The 20,847-nt window shown below is 42.9% G+C and overlaps 2 protein-coding genes across 3 annotated transcripts in view; both read right to left on the bottom strand.

The window, feature by feature from the left end:
- Positions 1-1,180: 1,180 nt before the first annotated feature.
- On the bottom strand, positions 1,181-17,854 carry LOC118419725. 2 transcript variants are annotated; one of them, XM_035826257.1, is made up of 21 exons: positions 17,736-17,854; positions 15,533-15,712; positions 14,803-14,862; positions 14,384-14,564; positions 13,748-14,056; positions 12,937-13,362; positions 12,461-12,630; positions 11,913-12,039; positions 11,127-11,420; positions 10,526-10,672; positions 10,151-10,321; positions 9,262-9,464; positions 8,299-8,425; positions 7,602-7,898; positions 7,001-7,123; positions 6,494-6,658; positions 5,776-6,012; positions 5,101-5,301; positions 4,514-4,677; positions 4,250-4,322; positions 1,181-3,801 (listed from the first exon to the last, which is right to left on the bottom strand). In XM_035826257.1, exons 2-21 carry the CDS (start codon positions 15,668-15,670, stop codon positions 3,698-3,700), a joined length of 3,717 nt encoding a protein of 1,238 aa, XP_035682150.1. In that variant the 5' UTR covers positions 15,671-15,712; positions 17,736-17,854; the 3' UTR covers positions 1,181-3,697. The 2 variants fall into 2 exon arrangements, with proteins under 2 accessions (XP_035682150.1, XP_035682149.1); XM_035826256.1 differs by having other exon boundaries at positions 1,182-3,801; positions 4,250-4,325.
- A 1,178-nt stretch (positions 17,855-19,032) lies between these two features.
- LOC118419141 overlaps positions 19,033-20,847 on the bottom strand; it is a 4,665-nt gene continuing 2,850 nt past the window's right edge. Inside the window, exons 6-7 of the mRNA XM_035825452.1 lie at positions 20,686-20,764; positions 19,033-20,044 (exon numbers count right to left, since the gene is read on the bottom strand). Of these exons, the coding sequence (XP_035681345.1) occupies positions 19,917-20,044; positions 20,686-20,764 (207 nt within the window). The 3' untranslated portion in view covers positions 19,033-19,916. The remainder of the gene's footprint in view (positions 20,045-20,685; positions 20,765-20,847) is intronic.

Raw genomic sequence — 20,847 nt, 5'->3', positions numbered from 1 at the left:
CCTCTGTAGCTATCAATCTACAACTGCTGATAAGTCACTTCCGCTCTGGCAGCTAGGAAGTCAGTCTGTCAGGCCTCGCCTACTTGTTGTAAGGTTAGTGTGACTCAGCTACAAACCAGATATAACCTACTCTCCAAGCAGAGGTTAGGCTCCTGCTGTTTTTTTATGTTTTCTCTTGGCGTTTTTATTGGCTTTCTATTTTGTACCATTTTGTTGATGTCTCACGGCCTAACGTTAGGGCATCAACAAAACAGTACAAAATAGAAAGCTCAATAAAAATGCCTAAAAATACAATCGGAGCCTAACCTCTGCTTGGAGAGTAGATCTAAGCATATTTCAGGACTCCCAAACTGCACAGGAAGGAAGCTACAGCATTGGGGGCTGGGGTTTCCTGGTTATATCTTACTGTAACTTAGGTGTTGATTGCAGTGGGGTGTTGTTGAGATAGTACATATATGGGCAGAAGTATCTCTGGGATCTGCAAAGGGTTGATTTGGAATGCTCCATTTTTTGCAGGGAGAGGGAGTGAGTGAGAGGACAAAGAGACTCAGAGACAACAGGCAGCTATATAATAGTTTTGGATACCACTGGCTTTTGAGTAAGTGAAATATGCTATAGTATCTGCTCACAATGTTGCATGTCTAATGTTTTTAAAAGTCTTGTGTTAACTTGAAATTCATGGGGTATTGCCTCTGAGAGAATCAGTTCATTGCAATACATATATGAGAAGTATTATCAGACATTTTGGATTCTTATTACATTTCAATTCAACTAAATGAAGTGTGAAAATTTGAGTAATTTCATCAGGCATTTAAATGTATCATTTTGCTTGGTTTTGTTGTTAAGACTTTATAGGAGGCTTGTTTATACTGTTACATTAGTAGATTAGTTGTTAGATATTTGCAATAGTATATAGTTCAACTCCCATGTATATTCAGATTGCCATACATTGTACCTGCTACAATTGTCGCTTAATAAAGTTCCTATATTCATTCATTTATTCTGTTTTTTTGTATTTGTATATTCACTGAAATAAAATAGATAGAAATCTACATGAAATAAAAATGATAGTTTCCAAACTTTTTATGTGGCGTCCTGAAAGAATAGCTGGCAACATAATGTTTGACATTGTTGTAATAGCTAAAAGTGGATCTGAATAAAGTCAAAGTCAAGTCAAGATGTCAACCCCAACATGAAGTGGATATGAAGGCTCTGCTTGTGGGGTGAAGAGTGAGTGAGTGTGCATGTCACGTGTTACTACATTTTTTGGTGCACACCTTATTCTTAATCTTTCATTGTTCTTTGCAACCAAAGTGTATTTTCTACCTGTTACATGATACCACAGGGAACCCTTGACTAATCGATCTGAAAAAGGTCTTCAGACTCTCTAGTGTAGAAAAGTCTTTTGCTGTCCAGGTAACAGTACATACAAAAACAGGTTGTCATATTAATGATTGTTTATCAAAGATTGTGGATGTTTTGTACACAGTATTTAATCTTATCTGTCTTGCCATCTACAGGAGTCTCTGTCCAACAGACCTGATGGGCTTTGTGTCCTGTCAGTCAGGAAGTCATTTCTTCTTTAAGGGATTAAGAAGGATTAAGTCAGATCAGTATTTGATAAGGATCAGGGTCAAGCCCCAGTAAATCTAGGCCCCAGGTCCTTCTAGCTTCATTTGTCAGAGAAGGTTGTTGAACGTTTACACATTTTAGTATTAACATTAGTGACTAAAACATTCATGTCTGCTCCCAGTATTTCTAATGTTAATAAAGGGAAGGGGTACAGACAATGGCGGTGGTTGGGAAAACAGGAAAAGCAAGTTAGGTGCATGCACTGTAACCTGAAGAACATTAAATCTGCTTTTACATAATGCCACCAAACAATCCTTGTCCATCATACAGTACAATTAACTAAATACAAAATGAAAGAAAAAACAGAAGTCACATTTTTGTGTAAAAGAAATTAAGACCATTCGACTTGTCGGCAGGGCTGTCTTCAAGATTTGAATTTTTGTCTGGCCTATACTGATTGTTTGGGAGTCCTAAACCTTACAACAATACAATCGCTTTCATGTCATGAAGCTCAGATTTTTGAATTAACTGGGTGAATCTTTTTTCCATCCTAAACAAGCACATTTCTGTCCCAGGACAAAGTAAGGGGACCTGGAGACAGCCCTGCTTTTCAGGTTAAAACTCACAATAAGTAGTTTGTGTACATGTATTTGGGTTATTTGTCCCTCAGCAGTATATCAGAAGAGACTTCTAGCAACTAACAAAGTTATTGCAGCTAAATTCACAGCTCGGGTATAAAATGCCATTTGCTCTTCTAGCCTTTTCCCTGATGCAAAGTTTAATGTTGAATGGAAAACCTGGAGGGCAGGTTCATTCATCCTCTATTATGTCTGCAAATAGGGGTTCTTTCATCATGCACCCAAGCCAAGGGCGAGTTGAACCAATTACTAATATATTCATGACAACCCTTTAATAGCTGAAGTTATTATAATGAATTATATGTAATCGAAATCAGAAGAGCATTTGAATCAAAAGAGCATATACATATTTTTTTTGTATTAGAGTTTACCGTCATAACATACATTTGTATGAAAGCCTCACAAACATCAAGGGATATATCAATGTACATGTATCAATATTGAAATGTATCAATATTGAAATCCAACTATTTGTAGGTAAGACTTTAGAGTCAACTAACATAGATATTACAACAAGCACTATTCAAGTGATGGTTCCAAACCACACATATAAACATAGCTCATGTTCATTGGTTTCACATGACTCTTTTCTCATAAAAAGGGTCTATTTCCTTCATATGTGAGTTATCCAGTATTACAGAAGATACCATGTTCACTAGCATTTTCCAAAAATGTTTTTGAGCCAATATAGGTCAACCTCAATGAACCTTTTGGTCTAAGACAAACACATGACAAAAAAAAATACCTAGATACCATACATGTACATATTAGAGGTTTTAAACTAAAAGTGTAAAGCCAAGCAGCTTTCCGTGGTACTGAAGCTTGTATTGCACCTTTAAGTAATCCACACGTCTTACAGTAATTTGAAAGTAAGATTAAATCTGTATGCATGTACGTAATGCTTTGGCCACCCATCAAACCTCCACCTAATGGCCGGTTTACATGAGGCAAAAAATTACTTGTCCTAAAAATATCCTTAGATGCGCGGCGTGGCCGAGGACACTTGTCCGTGTAAAAACAAAAATGCCGGGTGCCCCACTGTGGCATGCCACATCGCATCGTTTTCGTTTTTGCACGGACAAAAAAGGTGTCCTAGGACAGTCGCGCCACGCCATGTCCATATCTCACTCATGTTTTATGAAACATGAAGACTTCAAGCTATTTGCATCAATTCAACTGTTGTTTTTTTACTGATTGTCTACCAATAGATTTTGTTCACCTTTCAACATTGGGTGTTGGCCAGGGAGTTTGCTGTTTATTTTACCAGCACAAGTTTTACCAATAGCATTATATTCATTATATCAATTCATTATACAAAAAAGAAAAGTTATGTTTTTCATGCATCTGTTACTTATTTATGAGTAAGAAAATCTTATTCACACTATGTCCGAATAAACAAATCTTGCATTACAAATGACATAAAAATTTCTGAAGATTCTATCAGCTCCAAAATATTGATCCACCTTTGAAGTCACCGTAGGACAGGACTAGGCGTCAGTGGTGGCCTGGTGGGGAAGGGTGTCCTGTGAATATGGTGGCGGTGGATCATCTGGCATGGCCGGACCCACAGGTGCCATACCATGGGTGGGACCTGTGTGTGACATGGAAAATAAGAAATCAAAGATCTCATACCTCATACTTTTTTTTTTGTAAACTTTATTTGTTATTGTGAATTTCCTGCTAATTCTGTCGTAAATAGTGTGCATTTTTCTGGCAGCCTACGGGACCAACTTTGGATCCAGGCCAAGGCAACCTTTTCATCCTGCTAGTCTCCAGTTTAACCTCTTTCTCCCTCACATACTGTCACTCTACAATATTCAAATAACTACACACATACACTCAGAACCAAAAGAAAACTAAACAAAGAAACTGTTTCTGAGGTGATAAGTTTGAATTTTGCGATTGTAAAAAAATACATCGTAATGCCATGGCTCTGACATGTCAACTGTACTTGGGTCCTTATGATACCCAATCTAGTCGTCTCTCAAACATTTGCTCGAAAATGTAACAGCAAAAGCGAACTACAGCACAAGACTTACCTGGGAGTGGGGTGGTGGATATAGAGAATATATCAGGTGGCAGCTTCACCAGATTTCTGTTGACCACTCCCGACTTCTGAAAAAATAGAAACAATCATTTATCACCCTTTGAAACTATCAAATTCAACATATCTTGATAATGGGAGAGGCAGAAAATGATGCGACTGCAAAAGTTTTGCATAAAATGTTTCAGATGCAGTGGTTGAAAGGGTTAGCACTTAGTTTTCACACTTACTCTGTGTAGAAATGTAAATTCAGTCTAACCTTACTGCTGCTCCGTCGATATCCCCAACATGCCAGAAGGCACGCCAGGAGAGACAGGGCGACCATGATGGAGGTGGAGATCTTGACGTAGAAAACGATGTGTCTGCAAGGTGTACAGCTGGACCTCTGCCGAGGGGCTTCCACAGCAGATTGCATCCCAGTCTCTGTGTATTGGAAATACAACAGATCTGCCTTTCATAATAAGACTATAACATGTTATAAGGGCTATCAGTGGATTTTTACAAATCTTCAAAATAAGACCTTCTCAAGGTACAACATGTAGATGAGTAATACCTTTTATAGTATGCAGTGTGTTGAAAGGACATGAAGTGTCAAACTATTTAGTTTACTGGGGCTTGCATGCTCACTCTGTCACAAAATGTCCTGGTAAACTTTTTGAGATGGCACCAGGCTAAAACAATTGTACCACTACCACAGCTAATAACTGAACAGGAATAATATGACCACCTTAAAATGGGTAAATGAAACCTTTACCCCATATTCCCACAATCACACAAGTATGTGCCAACCAATTACATCAGAATCATCTCTCAGTCACCTTGTTAATCTTAAGTGTTCAAACATACCTGCAAGCTGAGCAGTGTGGCAGAACTTCCATCGTCCAGTACTCCCCCACCCAGTGGTGTATCCGGCATAGGCGATGGGCAGAGGGTCGGGGTCTGTCCACTGCATGAACGGCTGAGTGTCGCCACCCTTCCCAACAGCAATGGTTCCGTCTGAAGACCAGGTGATCCAGAACTTTCTGTACTCTGTTGGGGAGATAATGCCTGTGGACAAAGACAGAAATAAGACAAGAAATTAGAGATCCCATACATGAATGCAATATTTTGGGTGTTTACACACACACACACAGGTATACACACCTGTCCTTGGTGCTGAACACCAATTCTTAGTAGTTAATGGTGGGAACATTCATAGTAGAGTCAAGTAATTACAAAATATAACAACCATGTCCATTTGACTCATTCTGCTCCACTCTTTGACACATGCCATCCCTGGGTTCCTCACTTTTGGCCGTGTGCCTCCTGCCAGTCTGCAAAAGAAATTTAGATGCAGGCCAGCTCAATCTTTGCATCCTGACAGTCTCAATTTACAACTCAGCCCTGGAAAAAACTTGGACCCCTGCCAGTGGAAAGAAACTTGCACACACACCACGACAAATAAACAAACAGACCAAAAACAAGAACGCTGTTCTCACGGGTGAAATAAGAACAATGTTACTACAAAGTATCAGAACTGACCGGATGTCGAGACCGTCACAAGGTTGTTGCCCTGCTTGCTCCTCCGTATGACAGACTGTGTGTTGGACCAGCCACCAATGACAATTTCATACATGTCGTCCAGGTCCTGGCTCTGCGATGACAAACCCACATGGACGTCATTGTTGGCCTGAACATCAAACGTGAAGCGGTCTTCTGTCAATCGGGGCAGGTCCCAGCGGTACCGGTACTGGGTGTCTGTGCTGGGAGCCTCACAAACTGTTAGAACATAAAGATTTGTTTTGTCCTTCCGTCAAATAAAGAGACTCCTGTAGATATTCATAAATTTAAAAGATAGAAACTACATATACCCGACAACTGTAGCAAGGTAGATGTCATTTACATAGACATCATCTGATAAGATTTACTGGATCATTACTCTTCAAGCAGAGGGTAGGCTTCAGCTTGTTTTGGACATCTTTTAAGGTGTTTCGTCAGTGTCTTTCTAATATTGTCTTACGCAAATTTTGCGTAAGGCCATGTTGATTTGATTATATGGATGACATCCTCTGGGAACCCCAAAACTGATGCGAGCCTGCGAATAAAAAAAAAGGTCCGGCCAAAAAAGAGTTGCCTTTATCATGAAGACATTAAACTTTACATAATAGAAAGGCCAACAAAACTGTCTAAAAGTAAGTCAGTACCCTGGCCTTAAAGATGTCCAAAATAAGCTAAAGCCTATGTTGAGCTCGATTCTTACCGTTGCGATCCTGAACACTGTACACGGACATCCTCCACGTCCCCCCGCACCACTGGTCCGCATTACCCGGGCACGGCTTGTCGCATTCCGTCTCCGGGCGGCGGCTGCCGAGACCGTCGAAGTGATGTTCCGATCCGCACCAGCACTCACGGGAGTACTGAGTAGCTGGAGAAAACGGTCACATGTGATACGTTTATACCGCATGACAACGATATCTTGTCATACGACTTTGATGCCGTAGAATTTTCAAGCAGGTCCTGACAGAAACAATCGTCGACAGGGACCTAACACAGTGCTTTCTGACAGCTGGATTTTGTAGGACACATACGACTTTTCCAAGAAGAATGCCCTTACAGGTTTTAACGATCGTACGGTGATGTGACTGGGTCTTTACAGTGGTAACAAGTCATGGCGCAAGTTCAACGTTTTGTGATCGTGTCAGAGAGAAGTTTGTCTTGATGTTTAAGATATGAATCCGAAGATATGATATATGACATGATGACTCACCAGCGTAAGCATGACCGTTACCCTTGCAGTGACGTACACACATCTCTGACGTCATCTCTTCAGACGACATGAAGTCCGCCGGAAACCTGCGGGACTCCGTGTCCTCGTAACAGCCCTTGTAGCCTGGACATGTAGACGGCAGGTCAGTCATGTTCGTAATTTGAACATTCCAACATGCATATAATAGTTTTCTTCCCTAACCAGTATGTATAGATTTAGTCATGTTCAATAGCAGTGGGCCAGTGGCTCAGGCAATTGGATATGATTTTGGGAACAGTCAGACGTTTCGGGTAGTATCCACTAGACTTGTACCATTTACAATGGCACGGAGTGTATTTATAGTTGAAACGAATTAACGCCTTTACATAGGTACCAATGAAACCATTTGAGACATGGAAGCCGGTGCAATACATTTGGTTGGACAAGACCCAGTAGACAGATGGCGTTTCATAACGTTACATGCATATAAAACTTACAGAAGATAGTTAAGAACGATATCTCTTGGTTCAATTCACCTTCAAAACATCATGATTTAGAGAAAGAGATGGCGAATTTGGGGCCACCTTTGTTAAACGTTTGGAATAGAAAATGTCGTACTAACCTGAAACGCCGACGCACTCATTTTCCACTGCCAGATACTTGAACGTTCCGACACACGGATCGCCAAAGACGCCATTTTCGGCCTGTACCGAGCAGGCCTCCCTGCCGTCACACCGCTCCTGCAGGACCGGGAGGCTGGTGGGGCTCCTGCACGGCGCTCCGGTGTAGACAGTACCGCAGACTGACCCGCCGGGCGCGCGGCCGTACATGGCCGACTGGATACGGATGACCTTGTGAGCAGGACACTGTATGGACATGGTGGAGTGTTCGCACACCAAGCCTGGCTGCAGTTGAGGGCCTGAAGGACAAGGTTGCAATTGGTGTGACGGAAAGAGGCGTTTTGTTAAATATAAGAAATGACAGCAGCTTTTTAAAGCTATTGGTGTTATTGGTCGCTAGATGACACACGGACACGGATTGTAATGTTCTCTTTATCTTACTGAGATGGGGGGGTATTGACTTCCAACAACGTTTGACCCATTGCTGACGTTACACGTGCTTTAAGTCTCCCATCCAGAGCAGTTGGGTCAGGTAACTGAAGAGGTCTGAAATTCCGGCGAGTCCGAATTTCTTGAGTCGGCGAAGTTTAATTTCTCCATGATGACATTATGATATATTGTCAAAAGTGATGTATTGTCTTTAACAGATAACTTGTACAAAACACGTAAAATCTCAAACCATTTGAAAAACAAACTTACCTGTTACAATCTTGTAGACTTCGTTTGCCCAGGGGCCTCCCTCACCATCGGCCCGGCAAGCGTCCGACCGGCCGTACCTATGGTAGGTTTGCAGTGCGTTGGCCGACGCAGCACACCATCCCCCATTCTGTAAAAGATACACAGTATAATTATTTCTAAGAACGACAGATAGCAATGCACAATTATTATTATTATGTGAAACAAAAATTGAGTACGGATGTCCAAACTCTAGCGCAAAAGGACTACTGTTGGACCCATTCTTTAGTCACACGTTAGAAAACGAAGAACAGTTTTTTGCATTTTGCCGCCTTAGCGGCAAAATGCTCTGAGGCCAGAATAGTCGCCGTTGTGATGGAGTGATGTTGAGATGAACGGACCTGTTCAATCCATGCCAAACATTTCTAAACCTGTTAAAACAGGCATTTTTCCAACATGTTCGCACTGGCGCAGTGGTTAAAGTTTACGCATTCTAAACCAATGCACTCGGTTCGAATCCGGGGAGGTAGATTTTTTTTCTTCTTTTTTACATCCATTAAAATACTAATTTTTACATCCATTTGGCCACACCAATTTATTTCTTTGGTTAACGGATTCGCCGCTTCGTTTTTTTGCCGAATAGAAATAAAAATTAAAAAAAAAAAAATTAAAAATGCCCCGCAACAGAGCTCACTCAAAAACAGGCAGTGTAGTGAAATTTGCTGCAGTTCACGCAAATTTTAACAGGTGGCGTCTAGATCTAGATTCAGGCACATATGTGAATCTCTCCATGCGCCAATATCAGGTTTAGTTACTCTGTTCTATTTATATGACATTCTAATAACTAGAAAAAAACGTTCACACACGCAAACATTGGCAAAATGCCAGCTTTTTTAAAAGCACTTGTTTCAACGGAGGCGTCCGTCCAACTTATGCCCCCTGCAGCTTTACAGTTAATACATGTACAAAATGTACATGAAGACCCACCTGAATGGCAAACACGGTGTATCCCCGTCTAGCGGCGGCATCGCGACACTTCCTGACGGCGTCAGTGCGTGATTCGTACCGTCCGTCCAGGCGGGGGTCGGAGCCCTCCAGGGTGGGTACGGCGCGGTCGATAGTGTCAGTCCAACAACCGAGCCGCTGTAGCTGACTATGGGTAGTCTCAATCGGCAACGGGTGTGACGGGGCTAGCAGATAGAGATGTGGCAAAAGGCACATTTTCTAACACTAAACAATTCTTAATATATCGAATGGTAAAGGTATGACACTGTGAAATTGTAGTTGCTCACAAATGGCCTGGTGTATGACATAGGTCTCGTGGTCACCACACCCGAATCTATAAGTACAGGGACAGGGAAAGTATTTGCAATACCAGGGACAGGGAAAGTGACTTCAGAACCAGGGAAAGTGTTTTCACAGGCAAGGAAAGTGTTTTAAGGGACAGGGAAAGTGTTAAAAGGGTCGGGGAAAGATTTTCAGTACCAAGGACAGGGAAAGTGTTTTCATGGACAGGGAAAGTGTTTTGAGGGACAAAAAAAGTGTTTTGAGGGACAGGAAAAGTGTTTGAATGGTCAGGGAAAGTGTTTTCAGCACCAGTGACAGGGAAAGTGTTTTAAGGGTCAGGGAACGTGTTTTCAGCACCAGGGGACAGGGGTAGTGTCTTTAGGGGACAGGAAAAGTGTTTTAATGGCAGGGAAAACTGTTTTCAGGGACAAGGAAAGTGTTTTCAGCACCAGGGGACAGGGAAGGTGTCTTGAGGGACAGGAAATGTGTTTTAATGGAAAGAGAAAGTGTTTTTAAGGACAGGGAAAGTGTTTTAAGGTCAGGGAAGGTGTTTTCAGCACCAGGGACAGGGGAAGAGTTACTATCCTACCTTCTGCGCGGCCGGTCCTGTAGACGGACATTCTCCAGGTCCCTCCGCACATCTCGTCTGACATGGAACGTCCTGGACATGGGAGATCGCATTCCGAGTCCGGCCGGCGCACTCCAATCCCGACAAAATCGCCCTGGGAGCCGCACCAGCACTCATGGGCGTACTGGGTGGCTAAACAAAGGAGGTACTTTTAGTTTATATCTTTTCGTGGTGGATTCTGTTAAGAATAGCTACTGCGTTCAGTGTAGAAATACGTTACAAGAAAAGGGAAAAGATGGCCAAGAAGACACCGGGCGTGTTATTCGCAGAAATGGATTTGATGTTGTTAAAACTGTACATAGAAATATAACAAGTGTGTGATAATCCCTAACGTACCCGCATATTGATGTCCGTATTCCCGACAGTGTCGGATGCACAAGTCTGAAGTCATGCCATCAGAATCCATGCGGTCTGAGGGGAAAACCCTCTCAGGATGGTCCTCATAGCAGCCAAGGTAGCGCGGTGTGACGGGCGGTGGGGGCTCTGGGGAAAACACAATCACAACCAGAAATCAAAGGTCTCATACCTCCGTGAAATACAGTTTTTGTAAATGTCTTGTTTCAGCATTTATTGTGATTTTATCGCTAATTCCGTTTGTGCCATTTTGCTGTGGGACTTTGGAGCCAGGCCAGGCCTACTGCACAACATTGGACCCGGACCAATCTTCTCATCCTGAAAGTCTCCAATTAACTTACACCACTTCCGCCTTACATCTTACTACATACATCTTCAACCAGGGCCAACGGGAACAAACTTGCACGCACACCAAGACAAACAAACGTTCAAGCAATCGGAAGCTGAGGATGCTTCCGTTTTCAAGGAGGTAAACATGAACATCACTATACAATTTTTTTCTAATCGATGCCAGGTTTAACTACAGTTAGTCTATGAATTGCATGGTTCAACATCACACGAGTACATCTGTGCTATTTAATACCTGGTGCTGGGTTGCACGCATACGCTACTTCCAGATACTTGAATGTCCCGACGCACGGATCTCCGAACACGCTGTTTTCCGCAGAAACGACACACGACTGTCGGTTGTCGCACACTTTCTTCATCACCGTTAGACTGGTTCTGCTACTACAGCGGGTGGTGTGGACGGGCCCGCCGCACACGGTCTCGTCGGTCCGGCCGTAAGAGGCGCTCACCACGCGGATCTGCTGCCCGTCAGGACACTGCAGGGACACCGTCTGGTGCTCACACACCAGCTCGTTCTGCAAGCTTCCACCTACATACAAGAAACACGCGGTCGGTTTTCAAACACATGTAGAAGCTTGGCTACGGCCTGCAGCCCCTTTCACACGTACACATAGCCTACCATGGCCTACCGTCCTTCTCCAGGCCATAATTGGAAGTTAGTCGTGAGCAAGGTTATCTGTGGTTGGAAGTTGGTCGGCGAGGTTGCCTACTAGGCTTTAAAAGTCGTCTGAAAGAGCGGAGTATTAAACCGGATTGGATGCGATCAGAGGGGATAGAATAGGACGTCATACTAATCATAATTTGAATCCTCCGACGACCATGTTGGCGTGTAATTGAATTAAGCAGTAGCATCTTCGCGTGGTTTACTGACGTACGCTGTAATCCAACATAGCGCAGATGACGTCAAATGAAAAGCCTGTACATAACTTCAGGTATGGTTCAATGAAATCAGTTACATGGCCGTCCAATTCAAATCAAACACTTTGATTCTTGAGGCATATACATATAAAGTAGAACTCACGTCGAATTATCTTGTAGACCTCGTTTGCCCAAGGACCGCCTCTGCCGTCAGCTCGACAGTCTCCCGAAGGCCCATACATCCTGTAGGTGCCCCCAGCCCCTGCAGAGGACGCACACCAACCTCCATTCTACACGGGAATAAAAGCATCACGTTGAGTACTGAATTTAAAACACGAGGATACAGACAAAGGGAACACATGGATCATGGGGTAAGTAAAGAATCGTGTAAACTTTCGTCGATGAAATTTAGACATCCAGGTAATAAGTTTCTCAAGCAACTGGATATGATTTTGTAAGTGACACTGAAGAGATCTGGAAGAAACTGTTTTTATACCCTAACTATGAATACAAAAGAGCTGAAGACACTGAAAACCAATCTCTTGCAGATCTCTTCAGTGTCACTGGTGAAAGACAGTGGATGCTATCTGAAACGTCTGACCGTTTCCAAAATCATATTCAGTTGCTTGAGTAACCGCTTTTTGGCGTATGTAAACGTAGAATTATGATTATTCCAATAAAATCAGCGCACTTGAGCTCCTTCAGACACACCTGAAGGGCGAAGATACTGAAGTTCTGACTCTGCGCCACAGCCTTGCACTTCTGGAAGGCCCGCTGGCGTGACTGGTAAGGTCCGTCCAGCCTCGGGTCCGATCCCTCCACCGTAGGGATGGCCCTGTCAGCGGTGTCCGCCCAGCACCCCAGGCGCTCTACCTGTACATCTGAGGAAGGGCATCCGCAACATTAATGTCTGGCGATATGTTGAGACCGAAAAATTCCATGAAAATCAAGCAAGGATTGCTAGAATATGGGTTTTAAAGTGATTGCTCAGATCTGATTGTACCCACAAAAATATATAGGCCGTCAGCAGTGGGCCGTCAGCGACTAGAACTGATACAAAATTTGATTTTATCCTATGAAATGTTGATCACCAAAAGGCGAGAAACAAAGTGCAATGGACATTTATTGACATTCTTCACATTGTAGGTTCTTCAGATATCTTTGGGCAATCAAATTAACATCCATACCTTCATACACCTGGACTTCACAAAGAGTGAGGTACTGCCTGGTCGGTAGCATGATCCCCACATACCGGCCCGTGTGACCACGGCAGTCCACGGTGACGGCTGCCTGTCCCGCCGGCACCGTGTGGTCCCCGCCACAGGTCGGGTTGGAGCCCACGTCATCAGGAGAAATTCCCACGTGAACCTGGAAGGGATTCAGCCTTTCCGAGCAGCAGTCCTGTCGGTTGAAGATGACGACATCGCCGATGCTGCGTGAGCTGCCCAGGTCCACCCGCCACCACGGGTTGTCGGTTAGCTGGGTGTGGGTACAGGAATCCCCGCTGTACACGCCGTCCAAGACGCCGTCCACCGCCCGAGCAGGCACGCCGTCGTGCGCCACGCTTGATTGCTGTGTTGGTCTCCCTTGGGCCAGGTTAGGGCCGCGAAGACCTGAAAATAGAACCGAACAATGTCAGTGACAATATTACAACTGAATGCCCATTTTATATTCATCTGATAAAGAAATATCGTTGGAAGCAGGATAATCTATCAATGAAAGAGAAACCACGGATCGACCCTTGGGATGCAAAGTTTGCTTCCCATTTTAAGAGTCCCGTTTAGCTTCAGCATCTGACTTGGTTTGGAATACAAAAGACTGAATATTTTAAGAGCGAAGGTACCTTAAACGATTAATTACAGCCACGTAAATCGTACTGTATGAAATGTACACACCGTTTGTGGCTACGAAAGACAAGTACATTTGTATCATTTACTAAATCCTAAAAAGAATGAACTCATGTTGCACCATTGAGAAGAAATGGTGACTAGTACTCACTTTCGGTAAAAGTACATTCGTATTCGATCTCCAGGTACTTGAATGTGCCAACGCATGGATCTCCGAACTCGCTGTTGCTTGCTGTAACCGAGCACGATTGCTGGCCGTTACAGCGATCCTGTACCACCGTCAGACTGGTTGTACTGCGGCACTGGGTGGTGTACACTGCACCGCCACAGACGGCTTCGGGCTGGGTTCTGCCGTACAGGGCCGACACGATGCGGATGACCTGGCCAGCTGGGCAGGTTGCAGTCAGGGTCTGATGTTCACAGGCAAGGCCGTACTTGGGCGCTGAAGGATTGGGTTCTCCTGTCATAAAAGAATCAACAACCAAAATTTCGTCTTCAATCGATCCCTCTTACAACTGTTTTCACATATCAGTTCATACTTTGGGTTCAATTCCTGTTTGACTTCAGATTGTGTTCAGTCACTGACGAAAGACAGTGAATGCTGCCTGAAACGTCTGACCGTTTACAAAACGTACCCAGTTGCTTGTGTAGTTTTTGCATGGAGTATCTCATTATCAGGATGTCTAACCACCATCCATAGAATAATCGAAATTTATCACAAACGGTACACGACATGGTCTGTCAAACGCATATTGTACGGTACAAGTACGGTAACAGGTGGACAGACCGTGTTGGTACTTGGCTTCATGGGCGACATCGCGTATGGCTCCGTCGTACCCCTGATGGTAGCCTGTAACGTCGCCCGTCCAGTCCGGAGGGTCGGCACACACCAGTGGCTGTAGGTTCAGCACCAAGGCCGTGACCGACAGGAGCGTCGCAGACAAGGTCAGACCCACGGTCCAAACATTCTGTCGAGAAAGACAAAGCGACCCATTTCTATACAGGTCTGCAGCAATCATCAAATCATATACACACCTTTAGATCATCGCGCAAATTTTAGAGTTGTCAGTGATCAACATATACGGTCAAAGCTCGTCGATCGTCAAGTCTCTAGACCTGACACAAATATACGGCATCATGGCTATTCGGGACCACCGAGGCTGATGACTATAGCTAGGGGAGGCTGGTATATGGAAATGTACTCACCAGCTGGCCTTCTTCAGACTTCCGACCACAGATGATACCAACAATACCAGCGACAGCGACCTGTATTTGTGATTACAGGAAAATAAAAGTTTGATCTGAAAGATTTTATTCCGAAATCCTGCTGATGGAAGGGTTTGTTAATTGGAATAGAAGCGAAATATGACTTTTGATTTGAATGTTTCAAATACCATGCGTTATGCATTATCTGTGATCTTCAATACTAGCAACAGAGCAAATTAAGGTACTAGTATATATAGAAATACCATAATCCCTTGGTTGCGAATGTAAGGCGGTACCGTAAAAGTACCTGGACATTAGAAGTTCCACAAAAAATACGAAGTACATGTATATGATTCCATCCTACACTATATAGTCTTTTGTGAAGTAGATTAGTTTCCTCCGTTGTACACGTTGCCATATACGTTTGTACAATATGTATTGTGGAGTGCTAGTAATCAAGTTATCATTTATCTGTCCCTGTATGGCTCATATAGTAGTAACCGTCCTCCGGCGTGACATACCAGCTTCGCCTGCACGAAGCATGGCAGCAGTTGGTTATATCAGACTGAGCCACCTGTCACGCCTGACGTTTGTACATCTAGCTGCAAGCGTTGTTAAAAGCTATCTAGTCAGCATGTCCTTATTGTACTTGGTGGCAAGAACATGCACAGGTGTAGGAAGTACGGATTTTTAACCCCTGAATCCTGGGTTGAAATGTCGGCACACTTACCCCCAGTCCGGTACACACACAGACGGTGGCTGTAGTCAGACCTACTCGGTCTCCTCCCGCCCCCAGACCGACTGTCACCAGCCCCAGCACGGTCAACAGCCAGCCCACGGGCTGGTACAGCTCCGTCTTCTTCACCATCGGTCTAGCCTCTACCAGGCTCAGTGGATCGGTAGTCTAATACTAGAAATTGGACAAATAGAGTCAATAGTACGCTAGGGGAGTCGGCCGACCAGAGGACTTATTTCCTCACCGCCGGCCGGTCAGTTCACTCCTAGGCCAATTAATCAACTCCTACTAAGCTTTTATTCCTAACTTGGCCGAAGTCCCCTATTTCTATTCGGCCAGGCGGGAGTCTGGCAGAGACTACCATCGGTCCACTTCTCCTGCAGAGAGCGATCCGTAAACCTGGGAGAGTGTACCCGCGATATGATTACTGGCCCGTACTACATGTATGACGTCAAGGTCTCCATGGTGCACAATATGGTATATTGAGAAAGCTTGGAAAATATGATCGGGTCGTGGGCGCAAGCAATAACCTGCCGACCTCGAAGAAAAGCAGGAGATTAGAAATACTGTCTGGGTCTCATTAGAATAAACCTTTTATGGAGGACCAGCAAAATCTTTAACTGCAGGAAGTCTGCGGACGTGAAGTGTGCATGAAGTCAATTAGAGACAGGGAAAATTACCCTAGCTCTTTTCGAGAAGCACGATGAACAATGGAAGACGGATTATGCTCCTTTCCAATAGCGTGCATTTTGGGTGAGCAACAAGTCCGGATTCGAACTCCCAACCCTTCAGCATAGTATCAATTTCAAATGTCAACCTATTTTAATTGTTAACAGACAGGGTAATAAAGAATTTCATGGTTACGACTTCTTAACCGGTGTCCCACATCTAGATCTCACTGCAACATAAAATACGACATCATGGCCATTCAGGACATCTCTCTATATATATAAAACAACATGAATGGTCTATTCATCTAGGTAAACAAAATCCAGAATACAACAACAATAGGCATGTTTTGTATGAATTCACTGATACCAAGTACATGTAAATATCTGAAAAGTTTTCAACACAAATGATTGTACTACAGCATATTTGGTATTACGGAATTCAATATAAGGCGTATTTGACAAAGATCAAGCGGACTCCATATCCATATTGCACTCCATATCCATATTGCATGCGATTGAAGAATGGCTCATATTGAATAATTTATGCGCTACTTCATGTTGGCATCCATACGTAATTTCAAGGATTACCTTGTTGTCTCATTTACTGCATAACACTAGTACTTCAGTCACGATAGTCTGGCCTGTCAAGACTTACTGACATTTTGTAAGTTTCGGGCAACCATACACATGTTGTGGTTGAGCTGACACAACAAGACATAGGGAGGAAAAGGTCTAATAATAGTATGTGAGAACAATAACACAATACATCAGGTAGCATAGTTTCAAAATGTCATATTGATATCATAATTGTTGCCCCACATGTCATAGAAATTTACAAAATTCGGCTAAAAATCCAAGAGGACAACCCACCACCCACCTGACTCCACACGCTTCCTCGTCTAACTTACGATACAGTCTGATAATCACAAACGACCTAGCAGGCTTTTCGTTTACTGTAATTTTCCACCGAAAGAACCCCCCAAAACCCCAAATGTCAGAACCCCCAAATGTAGCCAAAGACGTCACGCTAAGCCATTGCGAAATGCAGTTGACGTAGCCTGTAACTTCTGTAAAACGGAACCAGGAACATAGACTAAGGGGAACACGGTTTTGATGACCACAAAGTCGTCATGTTTTAAAATAAACTGAGATATAAATTGCGACTTCATAGTAGGTAATTGCGCAACATATTTGTCGTCTTCTAGCAGTGGTTGACTCATTTGTGTTATCATATAGCTATTAAAGGCCAATGATCTGTTGATAACGTACATGGCTATAGATGTATACACAAATATGCATCACAAACGTTTCTTGTTTATTGGGAGGGAAGCATTTGCTTCGGGGCCCTTTCTGACGCACCTGTTTCAAACGTCCTGTTTTCGGCTACCTGCGACAAGAACCATTTCCTCAAGTGTATAACGTTAGGGTTTCTAAGTCATAAACGTTCTTCTAACCGGTATATCATATCTGTTTACAGCAAATAAACCTAATTTTATGGCTACCGAAACGGCAATGTCGTCACCTACCTGTGTAAGAAGATGCCACTTGACCTAAGCTGTTGGTTTAGTATACATGATCCTACATATGGCAGCCAATGGCGAGTTCCGTCAGGACTAGTCGAACAGGTATGTCAAAGGTTACAGTACTGTAAAACGGAAAATGTTCGCAGTGAATTAATTTTGCGGTAGGGAGAATATGAGGGATCCTCGGTGGTTTAAGTTTACGGGTAAAACTACCATGCAGGGTTTTGCTGTCAAATTGATAATGTTCACAGTGGTTGCAAGTTTGTAGTAAAGAGGTCAACGCGTAAATAAAACATTTTCCCCTTATACAGTATTTCCAGTTGTTACGCTTAGATGACCTACAGGGCATCAGGACTGAAACTGGACCCGTCAGCTTTTGTACTGTGGTTGTTTACATCTTAGACAATTAGGAAGGTACTTCGGACGATGGGAATTTAAGTCTTATGATATTATACGGTTCAGTTTGAATTGTTTTGGTTGTCAGATACGGTATTTTTCATCAACAACTATAAATACTAGTAGTCGACACAGCCAACAATGGGTGGGGTTGTTCATCCGTGTGTAACATAGCATTAGGTAACAGTGTATATTAATATTCGAAGGACGGAATAGGCACGTGCAAATGTACTGTGTGACACAACATTAGGTAACAGTGGAAAGGTAATGTTATTATAATATTCCAAGGACGGATACGTACGTGAAAATGTACAGTGGCTGTAGCCTGAGTACCATCCTCCGTAGTGACCGCTGGCTCACTACTTTCGCTTGCTAACCACGGAGGATGGTACTCAGGCTACAGTGGCTGACTGTAGGACCTGGAAATTATGTCACACGCATTTCCATCCAAGGCATTTGACTCCCCATTGCCCCATATTATGATACGGGTGTGTTTAATAATAGTTTGTCAGCTCATAATCATCTATGTCTATTAATTAGATATGTAAATGAATAAGGGTTCTCGAAAAGCCATAAAATCCATGAAGTTTGCAATCACAAGTCTTTAGAATAATCTTGCAACTATACACGGAAAATAGAATATGTAGTACATAAGCTACGTTATCTAATCATCTCTGTTGTTCCTGCCATATCCGCCAGGTGTGCTACATAATGGTACATGTACTTTACAAAGTGCCTACAAACACGCACTGCAAAAAGTTGTATTCCTCACAGGATAAGCCATAAGTTTTCAATGAAAACATTAAATCTAATCAATAAGTTCTATTCAAATATCTCAACCAAACGTGGAATGTATAGATTTTTATAGATTTTAAGTCTATAAAAAACCCACGGTTAAAACACATGTTGACACATGAACTTTTAATTTCAGGCAAATCACCACATTTGATGTAACGCGATACCATAAAACTTAAAAGATACCATAAAACTAGTCAATTACTCTTATCAATTACTGTCATCTTATATGCGTTAAGTGTTACACCATCATTTTAGCAGCTTACCAGGGCAGTCTGCACTGAAAATTAACAAAAATGCGAAGCGTTATGTTCTTGAGTAATTAAGCTTTTACTAATTTTAGCTACAGAAAAAGCCACACTCATGTCACACATTTTAGTGCCTGTATCTCTGGATGGACGAAAATCAACCACTGAAATTATAACAACTCTTCATGTCCATCTGTGGTGCTCTGATTCACATGAACGATTCTTAAAAACAAGAACCTTTCCATTAGTCAGATCTCACACTCCCAGGGTATCCAAAATAGTTTTGATTTACCATTTCAATAACCTTTTGCATACGATTTGCCAAGAAATGTTGGCTAAATCTATGATTTTTCAGAATTCATATCTGGAGACACTCCCTAAGGTCATATACGCGGGTCCATATATGTACAGTCAAACATAGTTCACGCACACAGTAAAACATTTCCATTTCCAAAAGGGTACAGAAACATCAAAAAGGTTCTCCACAAAAAATCCCGTCACAAATCTGCAAGTTGGTCTAGAATAACGGTAAATGTCACTTGCCCCGGAGAGGAGATAGGCGCCGCCAGGGAACTAACATGCCTATTGATACAGCATAACATGTTGTGCTGCCGCTACGGCTAATTAATCATCCTACGGCTGATTAAAAGGCTATGGGACGATTGGAATGGACGGTAAATGTCACTGAGTATGAAATTTAAAACACAGCAAATATGCACATGTACAAACAGCAAAAATGCATCATTCAAATCTTCTGATCATCAGTCATGTTATAAGGTGGAGGTTCTGATACAGGGGGTGGGGGCACCGCCAGTGTGGGGTACGGACCGGGTTGGGCTCGCTGCTGTCCTGCATAGGGCTGGCCACCAGGCGCTACAAGAGATAACAAAGAGAACTGATGTAACGTTATATGTATTATATATGTACTACATATATATGTATATATATATATACCTTACTACTTAGGAAAACGGAAGTATGAAAACTGATGATGAGGAACATGTATGTGTTAAAGGTGAAGAGTCTCAATGCATTCTGCGCTCAACTTTAGTGTGTTATTGTGTTTTCTCCAGAAATCACAGGATCATGCTTGATAACAAATGAAAATCAAATTCAATGATCTACGACTACTAGTGCAATTATGCTGCAAAATCGTACCTAGCAAAAAAAAAACGATACAACATAACATACACAGCTACAAACTACTTGAAATTATTGTGACTGAAGAAAAAAATTAAAAGGTCTTGTTTTGTGAGTAAGATCTCGCTGCACTTGCGTCAAGCTTGCGTCACTGCAAGGTTCGTTCACTGTGTCACTGTTTTGTGGTTTTCTCCGATTTTTTTATAATTTAGATATTACGTAATACATAAAAGTATGACTTAGAAGACGACAAAATACACAAACAGTAAGAAAATGCGTTCTTTGTTCTCTGAAATTCGTTGAGTATCTCTCTAACCCCACAGTGACGCAAGCTTGACGCAAGGGCAGCGAGAGGGTACCTTAAGATGTCTCACCTGTCTGCACGATGATTTCCCCATAATGCACCTGTTGGGCTAGGCGCTCTCCAGGCGGCTGGTAAACGATGGCATGTGTCTGAAACGCACAAGGTACATACAGATACTCTCCAAGCAGAGGTCGAGTCGCGGAGATATACTAGTAGTCGAAAAAAGTACAGG

Source organism: Branchiostoma floridae, chromosome 7 (genome assembly GCF_000003815.2).
Source record: "Branchiostoma floridae strain S238N-H82 chromosome 7, Bfl_VNyyK, whole genome shotgun sequence".
Lineage (NCBI taxonomy): Eukaryota > Metazoa > Chordata > Leptocardii > Amphioxiformes > Branchiostomatidae > Branchiostoma > Branchiostoma floridae.
This window is presented reverse-complemented; position numbering and strand designations above follow the sequence as displayed.